Source organism: Cervus canadensis, chromosome 30, assembly GCF_019320065.1.
Source record: "Cervus canadensis isolate Bull #8, Minnesota chromosome 30, ASM1932006v1, whole genome shotgun sequence".
In the NCBI taxonomy this organism is placed as follows: Eukaryota; Metazoa; Chordata; class Mammalia; order Artiodactyla; family Cervidae; genus Cervus; species Cervus canadensis.
This window is the reverse complement of record NC_057415.1, coordinates 116,113-141,775: the sequence shown is the minus strand read 5'-3', so window position 1 is coordinate 141,775 and position 25,663 is coordinate 116,113. Positions and strand designations below refer to the sequence as shown.

Here is a 25,663-nt window from a genome sequence, read left to right as displayed (position 1 = left end):
TGGTAGTTCATTATCCCCCTCCCCATTTCTCTCACACACACAGACACCCAGTGACCAGTACTCAAAGACTCAGGGGGGATCCTCAGCTGATCCAGAGTTCCTTATGAAATGATCACCATGATAAGTCTAGTAATCATCCATTCTCATACAAAGTTACTACAATATTATTGATTGCATTCCTTAATCATTTGACACTTATAGAGTGGAAATGAGAACAATCAGGCATAGATCTTACATTTCTGAAACTCAGTGGGCACAGTTGGAACATTAATAGGGTAGATTAGAAGTTTGGGTTGTCCAGAAGTAGCTGATAAGCATTCAGATTCAGTATAATAATTCTGCTTTCCAATAGACTTTCCTTAATGAACAAAATAGAGGCCGTGTCTAAACATTAGTAACTGGTAAATTTCTTAAGAGGTCATTACAAATTTTATAAAACCATACTTATTTTAGTTTAAGGGAACTAGAAAAAACAAAGTATACAATTCATAACACTTCAAATGAAGAAAGTGTGGGCCAGGAAATCAAACCAATAGTAAACTATTTTGAATCTTAGAGCAGCAATCCATTCTCCAAGAATTGGTTCAAGAATACTAAGTACTGATTGTACTAAGAAGCAATCCTTACTTAGTTACATGGGTGGGCTGTATGTTGTTCTTTTCCATTATCAAAACAATTCAAAGGAAAGGTCTAAAAATGCACCTCCAAAGGGTTCATTGTATTATACAAATGCCATTTGCTTTGTAGCTAATGATCAGATCTCAGAAACAGAGACATTATTCCAGGAAATGGTGAATATATTTTAATATTAATCTAACATGTTACTTGTGAAGAAGTATCTGGCAGGCAAGAAAAGTTCTGTGTGTTTTATTTAGGAAAAATTCTGTATCATTTTTTGCTGTAGTTTAAATGATCTCTAAGACTTTGTACAAATGTAGATGTAAAAAATAAAATATACTGTGCACTGTAATTTTTAGAAGCTGTATTTTTTACTGAGCATAGGGATTATTCAGTAAAAATTTGCTGAATGAATCTGGCTCTAAGAATAAATTTCTTTTAAGGGGGGTTTAAATGATACAAAATAATGACTTAGCACTGTAATAAAATGTTGTCAATTTTATTAAAAGTAGATTCCATTCCTTCACACAGGTAAGTTTTGTGTTTTTTTAAAGCCCATTTTATTGTATTGTTTCGTCAGAGTAAGTTGGCTCAGTGACACTGTCACTGATAAAAACACGTACAAAATTAGCACCAAACATCTATAAATGCAGATAGCCACAATGAACTTTCCAATATGTACAATCTCCCTTTACACAGACACACATATATTTACAGCTAATAAATAACACTGAAAGTCAAAGCATTGCTGATATATATATAGTGAAGTCTGTAGCAGTCAGAGGTCCCAGGACCATACACTGATTGAATTCATACTTGCTTAAATTGATGCACCCTTGCTCAAAACCCAAATCCCGAGAATTAATGAATTATAACAATGAAGGGGGATGCCAACAACAGGTCGCACAGCATTTTATTTTAGAGAGAATTCATTCCAAACTGGCTGATGCTAATCATAACATTCCTTCTCCTTTGTACAGGCACAATCGTCTCTCTCAGATGAAGGAGTGTTCCCGCACCGCTGGAACCTTCCAAGCCAAGCTGAGGAATAATTGTACATGTGGGGCTTCATATGTGAATATGTGTTCAGACACCCACACACATTCACAGTTTGGATTTCCAGCAATAGCCTCTGAAATATTTGACTTCTCTATCATTTTATAATAATATATAGAAAAGCATTCTGAAAATATGAGCTCTAGTTTATAAATAAATGTTCACTCACTCTTGACTAGTTGTTAAAAACAACTTTCATGACAATTCATGTGGATATAGCAATTGATCCTTTTCATTGTCCACAATGGTTTTAAGCACTGCCAGTGAACATATGACTGTAACTTTTCTGTTTCTTTACTTAGTAAAAACAATCTTAGTCTAAACTTTGTAGGACTTTGCATGATGCAAAGCTTCATCTTGAACACATATTTTCTTATCAGAGTTAGAGAAGAAACAGACATGCTCAAAGTCTGACAAAAGCATGGCTGAAATAAGCCTAAAATTGAAAGTAACTATCATACATTAAAGGGCTTCAATGAATATAATTTTGAAAATCTGATAATAAAATTACGGCATCATTTTTTTTCTCTGTAGTGAAAATTCTGTATCAGCTGATGATAACAGGCTCATTTGAAAAGCCTATCTAGGGAAAAACTATTAAAATATAATCTTGAAACAAAGCAGGAAAAGGAAGGGGAAATACTAAACCATAAACTGTAAAGTTTATTAAGATTTAATTGATCTCAACTTTACGTAACTCCTTTAATTTGTAACTTGGTTATGATGCAACCAACCGTAGAGGGTGTTTAAAGGTCCAGGACTTTATCGACTCTATTCTTCATTTCTGTCTCCAAGTCACTAGTTCCTGGGTCACTCTTGGACAACATTCCAATGGCAAGAAGAGAGTAATTCCAAGAAAGTAGGGATTTTGATTGATATGTAAATGGGTCCTACTCATGCTGCAAAAATCACTACTTTCTATATTTAGACTCAGAGAAAGCTTTAAGAATGTTATCAATGTAGAAAATGCAGAATTCCAATTAAAAATGAGATTCAAATCAATTTTAGGCTATGGCTAAACTTACTACATGAAGAGATCTGATTATTTTACCATTTTAAATAACTCTTTATTTTTTTCTCAAAGGACAGAATGCAGTGCTTTTCATATCTGTTATTTGTTACTGTTGGAAGATGTGCTATTTGGCCACTATATGCCTCAAATTGAATTAGTTTTAGTATTTGAGACTGTCTCCTAAAACAACTAAAAAGGCTAGAGCTGGGATAAATACTCAGGAAAATCCACTTTTCACCATCTAAAGAACTGGGCGTCTTTTGTAAAAGTTACTTCATTCTTCATAGAATTCATATGCTGTTCTTTCTTCTGTACCTTTGCCAAGTTTCTGAGAGAAAACAGAGGAGGAATGGCAATTTATTATCTGCTTAGTGTTTTATAACCGTTTCTTCCCCCCTCCACCTTCAAGATGAAAAGTAGTCAACCAGAAGTTCAGAACAAAGGTTGTGAGAATAAACGTAATCAGAGGAAGTGGCAGGCTCATAGGAGTCAAAGACAGTCTAATATTTACTTAGCCTTGTCTTGATAAGGAGTATCCTTTTCAGAAGACTGAATCGAATGATTTCAAGATTTAGAAAGATTTCTTACTTCTAAAACTTGTTAAATAACATACCTATTTTTTTCCCCTTTTCTTGTGATATGAGTCTTTCAAAGAGTTTTACCAGAAGATGAGAGAGAAGCTTTTAGTTCACTGACTTAGTCACAGAGGTGAGAAATGGCAGGTTATTAGTCTGAGTCATAATTACCTCCTAGATAAAGTTCAGGAGTTTAAAAAAAAAAAAAAAAAAAACCTCCCTAAATATCTGTTGTTTCAGTAATCTTATCATCAGATGAAGAACATATCATTAAACTATCTTAGATAAAGTCATAACTTACACAAATGTGACAAGAAATACTTGATAAACAGCTAAGAGTTGGTTCCTAATTTTTCAAGTTTTGTTTTGTTTTTAAATTCACATTATAGATTAAAGTTGTGGATGACCTTGGGATAATATATACATAATAAAGTGTATGTTTCTACATAACTTACTCATATATAAAACTTCATATAGGAGTCCCTTTTGAAGAGTTAAAACAAGTATGAATCATCTCAGATTTGTGATGAAGAAAACCAAAGCAATGAAGCTCTTAGTAGAAGTATACACTTAGATAAAAATTCAATTATTCTCCCTGGCTCAATACCAGTAACTATTCTCCATTTCAAGTTTATCTTGAGTGCTTGTACATTAATGTTTTTAATCCAGATGGTGTCATCTTGTCCAAAGTATATATGTCATAATGCCATAAAGTAAAAAACTAAAAGAAGATAAATATTATACATGTATAAAGTCTGAAATCCATACTTATCCATTGATAAACTGTATTATAAAATAGAAATTAAAAGTAAAAGAGATGTGTCACATACGGCCTTTAATATGCCTTTTCTGATTACAGAATTTTTCTGTACTTTTGTCTGTAAATGTAACTGGGCAAGACAAACCAAAAGCAATCAGCTTTTCTATTTCCGGATGATGTTGTGACCAACTTGTCCCATTGTTTTTTGTGTCACTGGCTGGTATGATATGATCTAAGCTTTCCCCCTTTATCCCTACAACCCTTCAGCACTTGCGCCTGGCAGGGGAATGAGTGGAGGACTGGAAATGGCATACTTTGGGAATTCCAGGAGGGGATGTGGTGGAGAGAGGGGCAGTCACATGTTCATTCTCTACTTAGTACTGACGCTCTGGAAAAATTCAGCTGACAGCTGCCATGTGGATTAACCTTAAAGGTCAGGTAGAAAAGAGCCAGGCAGTTGTTTTGAGGTGGAAAAGAGAACCGTCTTCTAAACTCTTAAGTCCACAAGCTTCCCATCTTTGGGGGTTTTGAGACGGATGCTTGGCAGCTGCCCCTTTGGCTCCCTGTCCTGGAATCTGCCAGCACTCAGAATCAAGGAGGACTCTGGTTTCGGCTGATGTTTCATTCCCCTGGGTACCTCCCAGGAGGAGCTGTGCCCACAGCCACGGTGATGGCTACAAACTTGTGCTGTGTGCTCCGCACACAGGTCTGTAAAGGGGGCAAGGCTGCAGTACAGGAAGACGCAGAAGGGAAGATTCTGTGGTTCAAGAAGTAAAATAAAACCTACCAAGTGCACCAGAGCTGGCAGAAAGAACTGGAAGAAGAAAATAGAGCAAGTACTGCTAAAAGCAAATGGACAGGTCTAATGTGCATGTGTTTGTGTGTGTATGCTCAGTCACTCAGTTGTGTCCAACTCTTTGTGACCCCATGGGCTGTAGCCCTCCAGGCTCCTCTGTCCATGGGATTTCCCAGGCAAGAATACTGGAGTGGGTTGCCATTTCCTTCTCTAGGGCATCTTCCCGATCCAGGGATCGAACCCGCATCTACTACATTGGAAAGCGGATTCTTTACTACTGAGCCATCGGGAAGCCTCCTAATGTGTATACAGAAGACTTTAAGAAAGACCACCTGAAGGTTCTCATCACAAGACTCAATCCAAGCCTGTACTTCAGGGGTGAAGGGCAATGTATGAAGCAGCATCCCTTGGAGAGCAAGTTCAAGATACCCAGAGAGCCTGAGCCCATGATGCTCACCAGCCAGACTTTCTATTCAGAGACTTGTCATGGCATTTCACAAATATCACAGGTGACTTTCCTTTCTGCATATAAGACATTTTCTCCCGGGAACAGAAGATCACCCTGTGGAAGAAAATGTATGTGAACACAGCATATTGGAACAATAAAAATGACTGTTCAAAAATAAATGCTTCTATCAGGGTTGTCTGAAACTTACATGATTCTTCTGACTGTTTTGATATTTCTAATAATGAACTGTTTATACTCAGGCCATTCCAGTCAGCAACACATCTGAATCAGATGGTTATTTGAGGGCTTAATGCACTGTTGGGCAATAAAGCTAGTTCATGAACATAGACAGGCATACAGATAGCCTGGAGCAGGTTTAAAGTCACCAGGCTTTTACCAAAAGATGATACAAGATCAACTTTACCACTTTTTAGTGTCTGCATTAAGGAATTCAGAAATCAGTCTTCAACTGGCCCTGCTAGAGAAACACATACTCTGTATAGCCTCTCCATTCACAACTTCTTTCCCTCCTCCACTTTGGTTATAAAAGGAAATGACAAAAGAGAAATATATTATTGATCCTAATTTAAAGAGTCATTTTTATTTACAATAATGGTATACTGTAGTTTGCAAAATCCCTGTACATTCAGTATGAAAGAAAGTGAAAGTGTAGTCACTTAGTCGTGGCCGACTCTGCATTCCCATGGACTGCAGCCTGCCAGGCTCCTCTGTTCATGGAATTCGCCAGGCAAGAATACTGGAGTGGGTAAGCTGTTTCTTTCTCCAGGGGATTTCCCAACCGAGGGATTGAACCCAGGTCTCCTGCATTGTAGGCAGATTCTTTACCTTCTGAGCCACCAAGGAGGCCCCATTCAGTATAAAAGTTTTAAATCCTCTGAGGCTCTCTAGACAATTCATTTTATAGATCTATGTGGATTTGGGTGGGGGAGAGAGGATGAGATTATCTTGGAATCTCATCCTTCTTGAAGAGGTTGGTTTTTATTTTGTTTGTTTTTAAATATTTGGCTATATCTCTTGGCATGTGGGATCTTAGCTGCCCAACCAGGGACTGAACCCACACCTGCTGCAGTGGAAACTTTCAATCTTAACAACTGGACTGCCAGGGAAGTCCCAAGAGGTTGGTTTTAATCTCTGAATGTCCAAGTGGCATCACTAAGGTTCTCTGCATAACTGTGTTGTGCTTGCAGGAATCAATGCTAAATGAGAAGTTGAGATTGTTGGCTCCTAATGTCAGCTTTACTCAATGATTGTGGCAACTCAGTTTATGTTTTCTTTCCATGAAATGCAGAAATATCATTACTTCTCTATATAATAATACTCTTAAGAAATATTAAGCATAATTATCTAGGTATATAGTTTCAAATTAATTACATAGACAGCCTCAGAGGATTTAAAACTTTTATACTGAATGGGGCTTCCTTGGTGGCTCAGAAGGTAAAGAATCTGCCTACAATGCAGGAGACCTGGGTTCAGTCCCTGGGTATAGGTATATAGTTTTTAAGACAAAGCCTACTAAAGTTTCACCTGAATGTTGGAGGCTCCAGAAATACTATTTCTAGTAAAGACAACTGAGTGAATCGGAAGTGAATGGAGAAAAATTAATTACTTTTTTTGAGTCTCTCCTGCCTTTACTCTGATCTTCCCAATATCAAAGCCGGGGCTGCTCCACCAGCTGGACCAGCTGAAGTATGAATCGCTAATCCATTTGAGTTTCAACATTAGCAGTTCTCCAATATCCACCTCCGTGTAAAGTAGAAAGGAGTATGTCTTATTTGTGGAAACTTCAGGCCTGAATAAAAAATCAACATATTTGGTTAGTTCTGAAAATCAGAATTTTTTCCCTTTCTCTTTCTCCTAAAAGGTAAATAGCTTTATTCTTTGGGGAATATTTTAAAAATGCAAAAAATGTCCAACAAAATACACAAGATGAATGTCAATGGCACTTAAGAGTATTTTGAAAGATGGCTACACCCCTTTAAAGTATTCCAACTTTTAACAATATGAATTATGTAATATAATTCTTAAGAGAAAAAATTCATAAGTCCATCATTTAGAGATATTGTTTTCATTTTCGTATATTCCCTTCCTATTTGTATTGATATGTGAACATGTGTTTCCTTTGTCACAATCATAGTGTACATGCGGTTCTCTATTTTTTCTTTATTCACTTCATGTTTTACCTTCCACTTTTTAACATGCTTTACCTAGTTTTCTATAACTACACTTTTTAGAGGCTAGATTGATTTTATTGATTTGTTGAACCACAATTCACTTAACCATTGCCTCAGTTTTGGACACTTACTTTGCTTCTAATTTATGCTACTGTGGGTTCCACTGTAATGAACATCTTTTGCCTTTTAAAAAATTTTCTATTGAGTACACCTTTTTTTAGGAGTCCTATGTCAGGGGTCTGGGATCTAATGCCTGATGATCTGAGGTGGAGCTGATGTAATAATAATAAAAATTAAGTGCACAGTTCATGTACTGCTCTTGAATCACTGGAACCATCCCCTATCTCCTGATCTGTGGAAAAATTGTCTTCCACAAAACAGGTGCCTGGTGACAAAAAGGTTGGGGACTGCTATCCTATGTCCTTTCTGTTCCTCAGACTGATGGTCAGGGCAGGTAACAGTGCCATAATAAACCCCCGTGCTGAAGGTAAAAATCCTGTGGCTACTCACAGAGTGAAAGGGATGTTCTCGCTCTCAGCCACAGTGCCATACAGAGAGATCTGGAAGGCCTGGTTGGTGTATGTATTACTCTCAGTTCCAGAAAAATGTATCTTTACTTGGTAATGGAAGACTGTAGAGAGAAAATCAGAACAAGCTCTGATCAGTCTTTATGGAAACATCACAGCACAAACAAGCATGCACTCTCAGCAGCAGACTGCTTCTTACTAGTGATCAACAGGAAGTGTTCATACATGACTATAAATGTGACTCGGAAAGATTGCTTCATATCTGTACAGTGCTTACTACTAGAATATTCAGGCTTTGAATTCTATTCCCTTGCAGAAGAGTGTGGTTCTAGTGGATAGGAAAAATCCAGGTGTACCTGACTTGGTAAGCAGACCCAGAAAGTAGTCATCTTTGATCGGGTACTGGGCTTCCTAAGCAACTCAGATGGTAAAGAATCTGCCTGCAATGCAAGAGACTCAGACTGTTAACAAAATGGGAGTATCTTAGAAGGTTTGGTATATTCTTCCCTCTCAGGACTACTTGTATTTTCAAATACAGGTGGTTCCTGCCTTCACTTAAAGCAGACTTTGTTGTTTGTTGTTTAGTAGTTCAGTCACATCCAACTCTTTTTCGATCCCGTGGACTGTAGCCCACCAGGCTCCTCTGTCCATGGGATTCTCCAGGCAAGTATACTGGAGTGGGTTGCTATTTCCTTCCATAGGAGATCTTCCCAACCCAGGGATTGAACCTGCGTCTCCTGTGTTGTAGTCAGATTCTTTACCACTGAGCCACCTGGGAAACCCCAAAGCAGATTTTAGGAGCTGGCATCCTTTTTCTGCAAAGGATGAGAGTAAAGAGTTTAGGTTTTGCGTGCCAAAGAGCCTCTGTCTCAACCACTCAACTCTGCCATGAAGGCATGAAAGCAGCCTTAGTCAATACAGAAATGAATTAATGTGGTTACATTCTAACAAAAGTTTTTTTTTAAATAAGCAGATGGTGGGCTGGAATTGGTTCACGGGCCATAGTTTGATGACTCTGTATGAATGGTTTCACATGAACGCAGCCTGGTACGAATGTGGTGGCCCACGCTAATGGGCACAAGCGCAGAGGATGGTGGCAGGCAGGACCGCTGTGTAGGGTAGCGCACTTGAGCCCGGGGCCTCACAGCAATGGGAATTAGGAACTCCAGCAAAACGGATTAGCGCGACTTCCCCTCTACCAACAGAAACACAAATGAGGGCTCAGAACGGAGCAACACTGTTTTATTGTCTCTCCTGCAGTGGACAAAATCAGTACATGTGATGCAACAAGCATGATAATAAAAAATAAGGTCAAATCCATTTTCCCATTTATAACAGTCTCCAGCCTACCTTTGTAAGGCATCTGAGAACGAGTCTTCAGGTACATCTTGCTGCTTCTTTTGGCTCTGACCTTGTTGATCTCGTAGCCCATGTTGTTGCAACGGTTCTTTCTGCAGCTCAGGCAGAGACCTTTCTCAAAGGCTTCTTTGGAATTGCACCGGTAGGCCTTACTTGGATTTTCTTCATTCAACAGAGAGTCAATGAAGAGATGAACGGAACGCTCGTGGGAGCACTTCACTAGCTGGTCCACATCTGGGGAAAAAGAGACACAAGGAACATTTCAACTCTGTGACCGTTCACAATGAGTGTTTCATCTTGCATGTTTAATACAGCTGAGATGTGGTGTTAGAACAAAATGATCTCCTTTATTGTGGGTCCTGTTTAAGGAGGCACTCTTTTTTTTTTAAGGAGGCACTCTTGATAGCAGCTTTCTTCCCTACTCCAAGAGTGTTAAAGTTTACAATTTTATCAGGAACTTTAGACACTTCTGCTGTCTTATATTTGTATCTTTACGAAGCTATAATAAGGATATCCAAGATAGAAGTTGATTTCCCCCAGTTCATCACACCTTTTACTTATATTGAAACTATATAATACCTCTAGATGGTTCTGGAAGTATACCCCTAGAAACCACATCATAGGTATAATTGCCATATTAACAGCATTTTATCATAGATACTATGAATAATTGAGGAGTGCGTCACCGTTCATGATTTTTACATTAAATTATAGCAATAATAGAATTATTAATAATTATTTCTATAATTTCTATAATTATAAAATGTATTATTTCTATAATTTCTATAAATGCATAATTATAGAATTATAGAAATAATCAGCAATGTCATAAAAGTACAACTTTTTATCATAAGCTTTTTTAACTATTAAAATTAGCAACATTATCCTGTAAATTCTGTAAAGTATGCCTAAAACATCGGAGTATATTGGTTATAGGTAGGTCCCATTGTCCACAAGGTATGCAAAGATCCCTTAAAACAAATCATAAAATTAACACACACTAACATGATTATTCGGAGAGGGCAATGGCACCCCACTCCAGTACTCTTGCCTGGAAAATCCCATGGATGGAGGAGCATGGTAGGCTGCAGTCCATGGGGTCGCTAAGAGTCGGACACGACTGAGTGACTTCACTTTCACTTTTCACTTTCATGCATTGGAGAAGGAAATGGCAACCCACTCCAGTGTTCTTGCCTGGAGAATCCCAGGGACGGGGGAGCCTGGTGGGCTGCCATCTATGGGATCACACAGAGTCGGACACGACTGAAGCGACTTAGCAGCAGCAGCAGCAACATGATTATTCAACATTAAAAACTAATATTAAACTGTATTTTCTTCTTAAAAACTTGGAATATTTATTCTTGGGGAACGGCGATTTGTTTTTGATTTGTACATCTCTTTAAAAGACTGGCAAAAGAAATTTGGACTAATTAACATGTCCTTTACTTTTAGTAGAATTAAAAGTAACTCTACTGGTTTTGCACTGTATTCAAAGTTTAATGTGTAGCAAGATAACACTTTATCAAAGGCAAGGCAGTTTTCTTGCCATCTCACTGTTTGCTTGTTTTTTTCCCTTTTATTGCTGCAAGTACAGTATTCAGTGCAGCTTACAATATAATACAAGATGAAATGTCTATCTGACCCCAGGAAGTATTGAGGCTCCAAGGTGATCATGCTAAAATGTGACAGACTTCTTCACAATCACATCTTGACTAAATGTATACTCAAACTATGTACCTGTGGAGAATGGTAGGGCACTTGGTCAGTAAGAGTTAAGACAACAACTTACATTTAGTTAACTTCTGAATTATATTTACCTCCAAGGCCTCTCTCTGCAATCACACGGAGAGCTTCCCCAATGTTACATCCTGGTTGGAAAGTGCCTCCGTTAGGGTAAATGTCAACATGCCCCACTGGTTTCTGGATTCCGATACTTCGGCCAGGTGACCCCCTGGTGAATGTGTGTAAAACGTCTACAAAATCTGCATCATCAGGAGAAAGGCGACTTGGAGCTTCTGCATACTCAAAGTTAGGTCCAGCTGGATCTAGGCCTTAGCGGGAAAACAAAAAGTCCTCAGAGATTTGTATTTATTTATATATCTGGCTGCATGAGGCCTTAGCTGTGGCACGTGGGAGCTTTCATTTCATCACGTGGGGTCTTCCCTTTGGGCTGCATGAACTCTCCAGTTGAGGTGTGTGGGCTTAGTTGCTCCACTGCATGTGGGATCTTAGTTCCCCAAGAAGAGATGGAACCTGTGTTCCCTTCATGAGAGGTGGATTCTTAACCACTAGACCACCAGGGAGGTCACTCAGAGATTTTTTAATTCCCGTTAGTTTTAGTCTCCATCAGTATCACCTTAGCATTCCATTGCTCATCATTTGAATGTAACTGGCAGTCACAGATTGTTATCAGCTCCAATTCTGTACTGACTGAGTTTTAAATTAGGAGATTCATAAAAGAAGGCTTATCTCTTCTTCAAATAAAATTTGAATTTCTCAAATTAATCATTAAATAACAATTTTGACACAGGATGACTTGATTCCCTTTTGTAAATTATTTCTGTGCCTGGTTAGAAGGCCTGTAAATAGTGCTGGGCTTTCTTCCTCTCTACACAGGCCAAACCATCTACTGCCATTGGCCCGGATGACAGGTCTCCTTTTCCCAAATGGCCTCTGGTGTGGGTCCTTTTCCTTTTTTTCCAGTTTTGATGTGAGAGGTGACAAATACGTGTGCAATACACTATCACAGCACAGAGCAGAGGGAGGAGGGAAGCGGGTTTCCGAGCTGCCACTGGGCTTCCTGTGTTTAACTCTGAATCGTTTCTCTGCTTCTGCCAGTAGATGGTGAGCCCATGAGAGCAAGGGTCTGGATTTTATCTTATTCCAGAAAAAGAGCCCTCCCATGTGATAATCAAACGGCCAGGCATACCCAGGAGGGTAACATGCATATGTTTATTTGACAAGCATCCTGATTCTCTTTCAGAGCAACAGGCAATGCAGTTCTTTCGTTATAAGAGAAAATGGCACTGCTTTCTTACCGGTAATCCTGTTGACCTTCTTATTGGTCAGACTTCCTGCAATACCAGCAGCATGGGCCCCAAGGCTGTATCCCAAGAGATGCACATTGTCCAGGGGATAGTTAAAATCATCCTTGGGAAGATGAACAGAAAAGAGTTTTTACAGTTCTTTGCAAAATATCAATGCTAAAAGAAACAAAAGTTGAATAGTATTTCAAATAAATAAATATCATTTTCAAAACAGAGGCAATACTAAAACTTAACTCTTTATTTTAATTTCTTGTTACAGGTAAGAGGAACATAGACTATATTGTTGAGATTTTTTTCTTTCCTTACTAATATTTAAATTAGAGAAGTTTTCCAAATGTCTGAAATAGAAATGTATGGAAATGTGAATTTCCATACATCTGAAAATATATGTATATGTGTATATTTATATATTAGAGTAGGAAATGGCAACCCACTCCAGTATTCTTGCCCAGAAAATTGCATGGGCAGAGAAGCCTGGCAGGCTACAGTCCATGGGGTCACAAAGAGTTGGACATGACTAAGAGACTGAGCACCATATTTATATATAGGTATTTATACATATATAGACACACACATACAGATATATATTTAACTCATCATTTTCTACTCAAATACCCTGTGTTACTTTATTCTTTAAGGTTGCTCAAGCAATGACTTAAAATCAGAAAGTATTACAGAGGATGGGACACATACGGGCCAGCCTTCTCATTCAACAGATGAGAAGTCTGAGTTCCAGGAATGTGATCTGATTTGCCCAAGTTCACTCTCCTGGTTAGCAAAAGAGTCAAGAAAAGAACTTTTATCTTTTAATGATAGATTCAATAAACAGAGCTTATTTTTTAAGTACCTGGCTTAAATAATGGCCTGTGAGAGTACTATCTTCATTTCAACCCCAAGATACTTTCCAAAGGTAATTTTCAGAGGATGACTTCAGAGAGTCAAAGTGAATAAAGCTCCTGACCTTCAGTTACTTCATATCCTACACACTTTTCAGCCATTTTTTCCCTAGCTCATCTCCATCACTCCTCCAACTCTCAACAAAAATCCAAATGTTTAATCCACACTAAGGACTGGACTGAACTGAACTGAACTGAACTGAAGGAAGAAGTAATAATAAAATTTTCATCAAAAGATTGGTATTCTAACAGGTCAAAGCCTCGATAAAATTTCCATGTGCCAGCCAACTGGTAGGGAAGGATTTGGCTGAACATGACATCTTTCCTCTGCCCTGAAATAACAAGTTTTTGTCTGTTCTGCCCACTAAGAACTAAGAACTAAGGTTCTTGGTCTCAGCAAATCTATTCACTATGAAAATATCAAAGGACAGTGCAGGGCAGGACTATGCTTTATGGATTTTATAGCTTTATCATTTTTTATCATAATGCTACTATTAGCTGAAAAAAATAATGTCCATGCTTATTCTGAAGATATGAGTTGACCCAAAAAAATATCTATATCTAAATGTAAAGGAATAAAGGGCTTCCCTGGTGGCCCAGATGGTAAAGAATCTGCCTACAATGTGGGATACCCAGGTTCGATGCCTGAGTCGGGAAGATCCCCTGGAGGAAGGCATGGCGACCCACTCCAGTATTCTTTCCTGGAGAATCCCAAGGACAGAGGAGCTTGTCAGGCTGCAGTCCACAGGGTCGCATAGAGTCAGACACGACCAAGCAACTGACACTTTCTCTTTTTTCCCACAAAGGAACAAAATCAGTTGTTAGTTCAGCTCTAGTCAACTGGTCTGTTTTGGACATACAAGGCTCCTTCCCCCAGTCTTACCGCCATCCAGTTCATAAACTTGGCCACATCCTGTCCCACCAGCTTGGTGTACCCCGCAGACACTGGATAATGATGCTGGGCCCGTGACAGCCAGTCCACCACGATGACGTTGGAGTCCGGTTCCCTCTTGTACAAGGCAGCCACGAGCTTTGGCACCCAACTCTCATACATGCCTGTCACCTGAAGAGAACGATACAAGCATCCTTAAAATGCCCACTTACAACTTGCTATATTAATAGATACATATGTCAACCCCATACATTAAATGGGGGGAAAAATCCATAGGAAGCCCGTTGGCTCATCAGTAAAACTTCAATAATTTATAGTATTGAAATGAAAGATCAATCTGAGTAAGTTAAAATTTACAGTATAATGACAGACTATTTTAAAAGAAATTTAGTTTAAATACTTTCAATTGGGTTAATAAATATTTCCCAACAGAAATATTTTGGGCAATGTGAGTATCCTTTATTCTTTTTTTTTTCATTTTCCTTTTTCAATTTTTAATTAGAGGATAACTACTTTACAATATTATGATGGCTTCTACCATACATCAACATGAATCAGTCATAGGTATATAGGTCCCCCTGCTTTGAACCCTCCCACCTCGCTCCCCATCACACCCCTCTAGGTTATCACAGAGCACTGGCTTTGGGTTCCTTGTGTCATACATCAAACTCTTACTGGCTATCTGTTTTACATATGGCAATGTATATGTTTAAATGCTTTTCTCTCAAATCATCCCACCCTCTCATTCCCCCAGTGTCCAAAGTCTGTTTTTTCTCTCTGCGTTGCCTTTGCTGCTCTGCAAGTAGGATTGTCATCTTTGCTGTCTTTCTAGATTCCACAGCTTTACTCTTATAAAGGGTTATTTACATACAAAATTTGATGTGATAATAAAAAAATAGTTTTAAATATACTATTCTAACAGAAGATAATTTTATTTAGCAATCTCTTAATACATTAGAAAATTATTAGTTTCAGCTCAGACTTTTTCAACATCCTTTCAAATTCTTGATTATCAGAGTGCAAATTAATGAAGTTTAATTATCAAATTTCCAAAATTATGAGACTGGTTTTGTTTTGGAGATAAGCAAACTGCCATCTGTAATTCTTTGCTTCTTGTTGATAAAGGCCCCCAAATTCAAAGTGAAAAGATTTATGCCATCAAAGAGGAGACACTGAACATCTTGGCGAATATGCTTATTTTAAAATAATAGAACACATTGAAAAAAAATACAGATGACAAAATTTCATGCCATCCTGCCAGGAGCCTATACACAGAAAAAATCTGTTTTAAATCTACCCACCCCTAATACAACCTGAGAGCTGATCATACTGTAGCCCTAGTAAATGTCATGACTCAACAGACAAAGAAGATTCTGAAATAAATGTCTTAGGCTGCTTTTAAGGGGAAATCTGGAAAACCTGTATTCTTCTTAGAGTAACGCCAATAGAAAAAATAAGACTCTTGAATTCCCAAACCAAGGGACTTCATTTGAAACTTTGATCTTATGTGGTGAGTCCTTTCAGATCTGCTTCCTTTATTATTATTTTTTTTGTATTTGTTTTCTTTTTTTAAATTAATTTACTTTTTATTTATTTATTTTAATTTACTTTTTAATTGGAGGATAATTGCTTCTTAACATTGTGTTGTTTTCTGCAATATATCAACATGAGTCAGCCATATACTTCCATTCTGTTTAATCTATTTTGTAGGATAAAACATTAAAACATGAACTCTCGATTCACGCCTGACACAAACAAACTGGGCAAATTTTCACCACATTGCTGTGCTCTGTGGAGGGAAAAAGCAAGCCTGGGACTCAGGAGATGTTGGTTCCAATCCCAGTTCTTCCCCTAATTACGTCTATGAACACAGGCACTGTTTTAATCTTACCAGGGCACCTATGAAACAAAGAAATCAGATGATCTGGAAGTTACTCTCCACTCCTAAATGTCTTCTTGTGACCACTTTGGTTCCCAATCTACTTGCAGTGATAAAACGCCAGCTCTATAAGCTATATGGGAACAGTGACAGACTTTATTTTCTTGGGCTCCAAAATCACTGTAGATGGTGACTGCAGCCATGAAATTAAAGGACGCTTGCTCCTTGGAAGAAAAGCTATGACCAACCTAGACAGCATATTAAAAAGCAGAGACATTACTTTGCTGACAAAGGTCCGTCTAGACAGAGCTATGGTTTTTCCAGTAGTCATGTATGGATGTGAGAGTTGGACTATAAAAAAGCTGAGCACCGAAGAATTGATGCTTTTGAACTATGGTGTTGGAGAAGACTCTTCAGAGTCCTTTGGACTGCAAGGAGATCAAACCAATCAATCCTAAAGGAAATCAGTCCTCAATATTCATTGGAAGGACTGATGCTGAAGCTGAAGCTCCAATACTTTGGCCACCTGATGTGAAGAGAAAAGACCACGCATTAGAAAAGACCCTGATGCTGTGAAAGATTGAAGGCAGGAGCAAAATGGGACGACAGAGGATGAGATGATTGGATGATATCACCGACTCGATGGACATGAATTTGAGCAAGCTCTGGTAGATGCTGAAGGACAGGTAAGCCTGGCGTGCTACAGTCCATGGGGTCACAAAGAGTCAGACACAACAGAGTGACTGAACTGTAACAGCAACCCAACATAGGACTGGAAAACAAAGACCCACCTTCTTTAGCTCCAAAAAGGTAATATTTCCAGCTTTTTTCCTTCTCAGTTTCCTTAAAGCAGTACTAATTTTTAATGGCTTTGATTCGCAGGCACAGCTGCACTAGAAGTCTTCCTTGCCACCTGCACCAGGTGGTCCCACTGAAGAAGCCAGGTTGTTCACTGAAATGCCTAGATGCACAGATCACCTAGTTCTGTGCAATGAAACTCAGTCCCACAGAATATAAGGAAGCCAGGTTGTTCACTGAAATGCCTAGAAGCACAGATCACCTAGTTCTGCGCAATGAAACTCAGTCCCACAGAATACAAGGAAGCCAGGTTGTTCACTGAAATGCCTAGATGCACAGATCACCTAGTTCTGCGCAATGAAACTCAGTCCCACAGAATATAAGTGGAAATGCCTAGATGCACAGATCACCTAGTTCTGCGCAATGAAACTCAGTCCCACAGAATATAAGGAAGCCAGGTTGTTCACTGAAATGCCTAGATACAGAAAGTTACCACTCAGTTCTGCGCAATGAAACTCAGTCCCACAGAATACAAGGAAGCCAGGTTGTTCACTGAAATGCCTAGATGCACAGATCACCTAGTTCTGCGCAATGAAACTCAGTCCCACAGAATATAAGTGGTCTTATTAAGCAGTGAGGCTAATGATAGAAATTACCACTATCTACTGATACTGGGTGAATCATGTCATCTTAGTGTGAGGAGGAAATATTTTTCAAAAATTCCTAAATTACAAAATTCTCTCAAAGACAAGCTGAGATACCTGAGATATTTATTTCTGTCATATGAATGTTAAGCTTAAACTTTTTTGAAAAGCATTAAAAGCTAAGTTCTAAATATAGCCAAAATGTGTTTAAAATAACCAAAAATTATATTTTCCAATATAAACCTCTTAAAATGTAAAAAGATCTATGTCAGAAATTTGAAAATGTAACTTTATCATAAGATATATAATATGCTACCTGAACTCTAGCAAATAGATGTGTTTTGTTAAAATAAATATTCCTGTGAAATCCGTTAGTTGTTGCCTTCATCTTTATAAAAGTAATAACAATTGTCCTACACTGTCAATAACAAAGGCACTTAAGTTATGTAGGAAAAAAAATCAGGAGTAGAAATAGCAACCATTAGCAGATTCACTTCATTAAAGTTAAGTATCTATTACCACATTCACAAACTCTGGACATAATGGAAAGATAATATTTCTTTACGCATCAATTTTATCTAAGTTCTTTTTAATAAGCTATAAAAATCTGCTCATTAAGAACTGAAAATATTGAAAACAAACTAGTTAAGTAAGAACAATACCATGTGAAGGGGCTAGCAGGTATATTTAAAGAGAGCTACTTTTTTCATATTCTTGAAAAGTAAATATAAGCAGTTTTCACCTTTCCTAATCATCTTGCCTGACAGTTCCCTGGCTAGCCCTCTTTCATCTCTAGAAAAGTTCCTTAAGTTTACAGTTGGAGAATGTTGGGAGGGGAGGGAGGTCTAGTCTAAATTCATTTTTTTAACAGAGCAGTAAACTGAGGCCCAGTAGTAAGAAGTGGCTGGATCCAGTCACAGAGCTAGAGAATGGCAAAGCAGAACAGAAACAGTCTCTTCCTTCCACCCCCAGCCCACTCCTCACTCTCACAGCTCATCTTCCTTAGGAAAGGACTTGGGCGAGGCGCCGGATGAATCAGGCCCACGCCAGGTTTCCATCGCTTCCTCTGACCTACACTCTGCTCTGTCCTTGAGCAAAGGCTAGGGGAATGGCCAGTTTGAGGTCACAGCTAGGTACCATGGTAAATTGAAGGCTAGCACTGTCCAGAGGAAGTGCCCATGAACTTGTGGCTTTTCTTATACACTTTTTAAACATTTATTTTTAATTGAAAGATAATTGCTTTACGGTATTATGTTGATTTCTGCGAAATGTTAACATGAATCAGCCATAGGTGTACCTATGCTCCGTCCCTCCTGGACCTCCATCCCACCTCCCTCCCTACCCACTGCTCTTGGTTGTTGCAGAACCTCCTGTGAGTTCCTGCGTCACGCAGCAAGCTCCCATTGGCAATCTATCTTACCTACGGTTATGTCTGTTTCTATCTTACATATGGTTATGTCTGTTTCTCTCTATCTTACATACGGTTATGTCTGTGTCCATGTTACTCTCTCCACACACCCCACCCTCTCCTTCTTCTCTCACCCACGTGCATACATCTGTTCTCTACGTCTGTATCTCCATTGTTGCCCTGCAAATAATTTTATCCGTACCAGCTTTCTAGATTCCATATATATGCGTTTTTATCTTTCTGACTTACTTCACTCTGTATAGCAAGCAACTTGTGGCTTTAGAATCCTCAATCCCCACCTGAGCCAGAACTGCTTTTATTCCAGTTTAAAGCAAAGCCATCACTGGGTTCCCATCACTGGGCTCTCAACAAGGCTGTTAAAATGCTTAGTTCATGCCATTCTACTCCTTCCTAAAGAGCCTTCCTTACCGTCCAGCCATGGATCACCACAAAGGTTTTGCTGCTGTGGTTGAAGTGACAGTTAGCCACAGACTCCGTCACTCCAGGAATGAGGTGGCAAGTGTCCTCAGCGGTGTCTTCAGGAGTCCTGAGAGCAAATTTACTTTCAATGTCTCTAAAATCTTTTCCTCCTGTAATCCCTGAAAAGGAAAAATTGGATAGGAGGTTAATTAGGGGGTGGTTTGTTTTATTTGCTGGACTAGTGTGTTTTAGATTCACAAGCAAATACCACTAACGCTATTTTTGTTTCTAAAGTAAAAAAAAAAAAAAAAGAAAGAAAGTGGATTGCAAGAGAATGGTTGATTCTCCAGTGGTACTCAGAGTTGACAGTGCTCCAGTGCTCAGTTGTATCTGACACTTTGCAGAGGATAAGATAGTCGAATGGCATCACCAACTCAATGGACATGAGTCTGAGCAAACTCCAAGAGATAGTGCAGGAAAGAGAAGCCTGGCATGCTGTAGTTGTTGGGGTCACAGAGAGTCGGACATAGTGACTGAACAACAAAAACGAACAACAACAAAGCTTGTTTGAGGGAAGACTGTTTCCTTTTCACTAGCATTATTTTTAAAAATTTTAACAAGAAGAAAAGTTGGAAGCATGGGGAAATTTTGAATGGAATAATTCTTACCCACATGGAAAGATATATCAGTTCAAAATTGCTTTAAAAGATCCTTTAGTGATTTGTTCAGAAATATCTGTCTTATGCATGAATCATGATTAATTCTTTCCCCCAATATTTCTTTCCTCACTTATGTCTTTACAGACTTCCACACAAAGCCGACACTTAAAATACTACAGCGGGGGTGGTTTTGGAAAGAATCCATTCTTCATTATTAAGCCCCGACTGAATCAGGAGAGAAAGAAAACTTTGGCCTATTTTTGAATCTCTGGACAATACTTCTAAATGTTGATGAATCGTCACAAGGTATTTGTAGGAAGTACATACAATATCACAGTAACCATTTTAAGTAAATTTTAAGTAAATTGTATTGCAATTTACTTTTGATTTTGCCCAAGAAGTTCTTTTACTGTTAGAAACTGCCTTAGAAAATTTCAAACTAGATTAGTTTCACCCACATCATTCTGTATCAAATAACTTATATTTCCCCTCTTAGCAGTCTTATTTTAACATGTTTGATCAGCAAGCTTTTTAAAGCAGAAATAACCTGAACAATCTGGCAGACAGATCTCACCCACCACCTGGTTGCCAAACTGATTATTTAAGATTATTGCTCTGCATAACTCCAGAGGATAATAGTCACTTTTAGTCTATTTTTTTCTAGAATTATGCAACATGGTGGCCCTAGAGCTGCTGGTGGTTTTGAAATGACTAAGAATATTCTTTGAAATTAGTAAGTCAAGATTTGTATATTTCTATGAAAAAGAAGTCTATTCAATCTTTAACTCTTGTACCAGATTACCAAATGGATCACTCAGAGCTCCAATTTCCCATAGCCATCATTTTCTGTGGGGTGCATAGCTTGTAAAGAAAAATAGAAGAAAATTCATACATTTGCAAGAAAATTTGTATTTGGAAACTTTTGTTTCACTTTTCTTGGATTTTTTTTAAGTTACAGAAAGCATAATGAAGCCTTTGACAAGAAAACAGTACCCCTCTATATGTTATGTGATGTTTTCAGTTCTTTGTCTATTCTATATATGAAATTATAGATACAACCGGTGTTTAATCAGTCTTTCCCTCTTCTTGGTGTTCTGACACACACCAAAGGTATTTCCACATACCTGGTTGTTTGTAATCCCTTAAGGATGTCTTGGCAATCTAAAGATGAGTGTGTTTTCCCAATTTCTACCAGCCCTCATGCAACTGACTTAGGCCAGGAAGAGTTAGGGAGAAGAATGAACCCTGACTATGGGTCAACAGTATGTTTAGTCATCGTAATATATACACTGGGATTGCTCCTGGCTGGCAGATGAACTGATTTGACTCAATTGCTACTAAGGAAATTATTGTTTTTTATAAATGGAAATGATGCTAAAAGGACATTTCACTAGATCCCCTTAGAAGTAAAGCCACCTTAGAATAGTATGTTACATGGGCAGTTGCCTAAGGTTTAATCCTTTATAAGGGCCTCTGTTCTGAACTTGACTCATCATATTAGTAACATCACACCATTAGATGTGTCCTCATCAAACACTAAGGAGAGATTTGGGGGCATCAGGTAAGTTAACAAGTCAATGCATTTCTTGACTATATAATCTTTATCTCTTAATTCCTAAATAAATAACAAAAAATCTAAGTGTGTCAACAAAGGTGAGGAGTTAATATAGATAATAAATCACAGAGATGAAATTAGGTCAAGTCAAAACCCTTTAAAGGTAAACTTATAGAAGGTACTTTGTAGGAGGAGCATTGAGCATCCCAGCAAAGTGACTCTAAAGGCAGTTCACAGTTATCAGATAAATAAGATTAACATTTATATGAAGACATGACGTATATGAGCTCAATTATAATGCCATTCTCTTAAAGTTTTTACTTCCTTCCTTTCTCTGTTTTTCCTCTCTGACACACACAAACATACACTCCTAAAGAACTTCATCAGTAATTCGTCTCTTCTCTGAGGCTGATGGTCATAGTTATTGACTCAGCTTCTATAGAATGCTGACTCCCCCCAAAAAAAGGTTTGGGGGGAAAAAAATCAGTGTTGTTATCTGACTGAATTGATTGGAGTTTTCAGACATTCCAATGTAGACAAGGCGCTTGCTTACTTAACAAACAGATTTACTTTCCAATTTTATAGAAAAAAATGTTTGCAAAAATAGCAGCTGTAAACTCTACAGCCTAATTTCTCCTCCTGAAATAAAGCAAGAAAGGAGTGTTGAGCTAAAAATACACCGCCAGAAAGAAAGTGAAACTCTCCTACTGAGAAATCTTCCCGTGCCGGACTCCCACCTTTCCAACAGTAATCAATCACGCTCTTGCTGAGCTCTGCTTCATCTGAAGGTGCTGTGAGCTTTTTTGCCGTCATCACTCATCATGTTTAACTCAGATATTAGCCTAGAAACTCACGATGGCCAGTCAAACAGACTTGTAGCTACCGAGCTCTTCAAATTTCCTAACGAGGCCATGCAGAGATTGTTGTGGCTCCAAGAAAAAGAGGGCAGTGCCCATATCCTCATGTTTTTCTTAGAAATAGAAAATGGAGAAGTATAGTCAGAGCCCAGAGGTGGTGGTACTTACCATTCCCTCCTCACACTTATCCCTTTCTACTCTGAATGTCCTACATTCCTACCTAAATTAGTTTGGAGGAGAAAGAGGGCAGAGAGTTGCTGTGATAGGAGAGGCATAATATAAAGAGGGGATGGAGGTTAGAGGGAGAGTGGGAAGGAAGGATGAGGGGTATTAATTTCAAGTCCATTTCCAAATGATTCCTCCCTTACAAAGCATTTATAGCTAGGAAAAACATAGATTGATTAAAATCCAATTTAATTCCTTAATCACTTGTGTGTCCATTTGCATCGAAAAGTAAGGAATTAAAGGGTCTAAGAGGATTCCGAGTCTGGTCTAAATTCCTCATTTTAGGGCTGAGGAAACAAAACCCAGAGAGGCGACACTGACTAGCCCAGTAATTTAGGGTCCTGAATCTCTCAGGGAGTCTGACAAAAACTTTAAAACTGTGAATGACACTTATGTGTGTGTGTTCTTGGTCTAAGTAACATTATCCTGTGATGTACTTTCTGAAATAAGAATTTGGAGTTTGTTCCAACCGTTTTCTCAGATAGCGTAAAACACTATCTAGGGGCACACGCTACTTCTTAAGATGTTTGCCTGTGTGTGTGGTCGGTCACTCTAGTCCTGTAGGACTCTATGGGACCCCCATGGACCCTAGCCTGCTGGGCTCCACCATCCATGGGATTTTCCTGGCAAGAATCCCAGGCTGGGTTGCCATGCCCACCTCCAGGGAATTTTCCCCACCCAGGGATCAAACCCATGTCTCCTGAGTCTCCTTTCTCCTGATGCTGGGATAGACTGAAGGCAGTAGGAGAAGGGGACAACAGAGGAGAAATGGTTGGATGGCATCACCAACTCCATGGACATGAGTATAAGCAAACTCCAGGAGATGGTGAAGGACAGGGAGGCGGGTGTGCTGCAGTCCATGGGGTTGCAAAGAGTCAGACATGACTTAGCCACTGAACAACAACAAATTGAACCTCTAGTGTTCTCAAACTGATCCGAAAGATACTTTTATCAGCTTTCCTTTTTTTAACCTATCAAACATGCTATTTTATATACAGCAGAAACTAACACAAAATGGTTAGGCAATTTTACCTCAACTTAAATAAATTAAAAAATGTTATTTCACACTCTGTGCTGAAATAAATGTTTAGCAGCAAAGTCAGAGACCAACTTCACTATAAAATGAGCCACTCACTGCAGGACGTGCCTCCTGAAAGCACATCCAGGAGGCACCGCCCTAACTGCAATTCCACCGAAGAGGGAAGAAAACGTTGCCTCTTTTTATGACTTGCTTCAGCTGCCTCTTTAGTTCAGCTGCTTGTTAGCTGAACCAAGGCTCAAGTTACACAGGCTGCCTCTATTGTGGGCAGGTCTCGAGCTGGGCGCTCTTCTTCCCTGCAATAAACTCACATCTGGCCTGGACGCCTTAACCCTGGTGAGCGGTGACCGGGGTTCCGCCAGTGGCCTCCCCGCGGCGCCCAAGAAGCCCCAAGAGCTCGGACCGCACCACGGGGCAGGGTGCCCGAGCCGGGCTCAGCTCCGAGAACAGTCCGAGGACAGTAAGGGTAGCCAAGCGCAAACCTGGCAATCTCCAAGTCAGTGGTCAGATTGCTGGTCGCTCTGCCACGTTTTTCACGGCGAGGGGTGGGGGTGAGGGGCGCGGTGGTCAACCCTTCACCGGGTTTGCTGGCGGATAAGTAAAGCCGAGGGTACAGAGTGGGAGCTGGACAGCTTCCCCGGGGCCCCAGTGCGTGCAGGACCCCGCGTGCCCAGGACTTCGCGCCCCGCGTCCTCTCCTCCACGTCCCTCCACGTGGAGAGCAAGAGGGTCCAGAGTTGGGTCAATGCCTTCTCCCCCCAGCCCCCCGCCCGGCTCCCACACGGGCCGGCTTCTCCGGGAGAAGGGGCCACTTTCTATTCGCGCTCCCACTGGCTGGGGCTTAGCTGCGACCAAGGCCAAGTCAGGGTCACCTTGGCCCCCTTCCTTTCATTCCAGGGCCCCTGCAAGAGGAGAGGTTAAAGCAGGCCACCGCCGGCCGAGCCCTTCCTCCCGCCCCCTGGCCCCGCCCCTCACACTCCGCCGGACCTTCCCCGCTCCTTTCCCAGTAGCGCCCAGGCTCCAGGGAACTCAGCCCCAGCCGGAGTAGAGAGGACTGCGCGGGAAAGAGAACGGGGTTCTCGGAGCCGCCCCAGAGAGATCAGGAAAAAATCTCCTCCGCGCTCCTTCTAGATCCCACCCCCGCGACCCTTCCTGAGGCAAGCGCTCGGGCGAGGAGAGTCGCCGGTGCGCATCGCAACCCCTTCCTACTTTCTTTCCTTCTCATCCTCACAACGTGTGCAAATGGCCACTGAGCCTACTCAGCAAGTGGGGAGTCTGCGCGCACAAAACTTACTGTTGGCGGCGACCAGCCCTCCGCGGGAGACGGTCAGACTCTGCAGCCACACGCTCAGAGCCAGCAGAAGTAGGGCCTTGCGCTCCATCTCGGGGGATGTCCCTCTGTAGGAGATGCAGGGCACCGGGCGGGAGCGCGGACAGACCCGTAGACCCGCTGAGCCCGAGGCGGCAGCAGGCTGGAGCAGCGGTCTGGCGCAGAGCAAGTCACCCTTTAAAGGGGAGGGTGGGGAGCTAGAAGCGGCAGGTTTCCTTGGAAGAGGAGGAGGAGGAGGTGGGGGAGGAGAAAATAAGTCTGACACTGTTTCCACTCCACGGCTGCTTTTGTGATTGGAAATATGCAAATAAACCTCATCACCTATTGGCTATAAATTCATAAGTTGGGGGGGAGGGTACTAAATTCACTTCCAAATATTTGAGCAAACTATAATGAGATTCAACTCTGCCAGGGAGAAGAAGGGGAAAGGGCAGAAGGAAAAAATTTACTTTCTCTAGGAGGGCAATTTGCTTTTTGTAAGGGGTCTGGCTTTCATGGGTTCCCTATACAAACACCAAACAAAGGTTTTCATGGCTTTATGTGAAATACTCTGTAATCATCAGTTTTCTAAGGAATGGAAGTTAAGTTGTTAAACTATATTTGGGCAATACCCAACTTCTTTTGATGGCTCGTTTGTAACTTGCAGTGTCTGTCTGTTTGTTTTGTTTTTTG

General features: G+C 40.0%; 1 protein-coding gene across 1 annotated transcript; it reads right to left on the bottom strand.

Moving 5' to 3' along the window:
• Positions 1 to 1,514: 1,514 nt before the first annotated feature.
• Positions 1,515 to 25,353, bottom strand: LPL (lipoprotein lipase). Its single transcript, XM_043453499.1, has 10 exons — positions 24,956 to 25,353; positions 19,337 to 19,506; positions 14,170 to 14,349; positions 12,382 to 12,493; positions 11,161 to 11,394; positions 9,335 to 9,577; positions 7,968 to 8,088; positions 6,893 to 7,075; positions 5,275 to 5,379; positions 1,515 to 3,014 (listed from the first exon to the last, which is right to left on the bottom strand). Coding segments are annotated over exons 1-10 (1,437 nt in total). The 5' UTR covers positions 25,044 to 25,353; the 3' UTR covers positions 1,515 to 3,013.
• Positions 25,354 to 25,663: the final 310 nt, after the last annotated feature.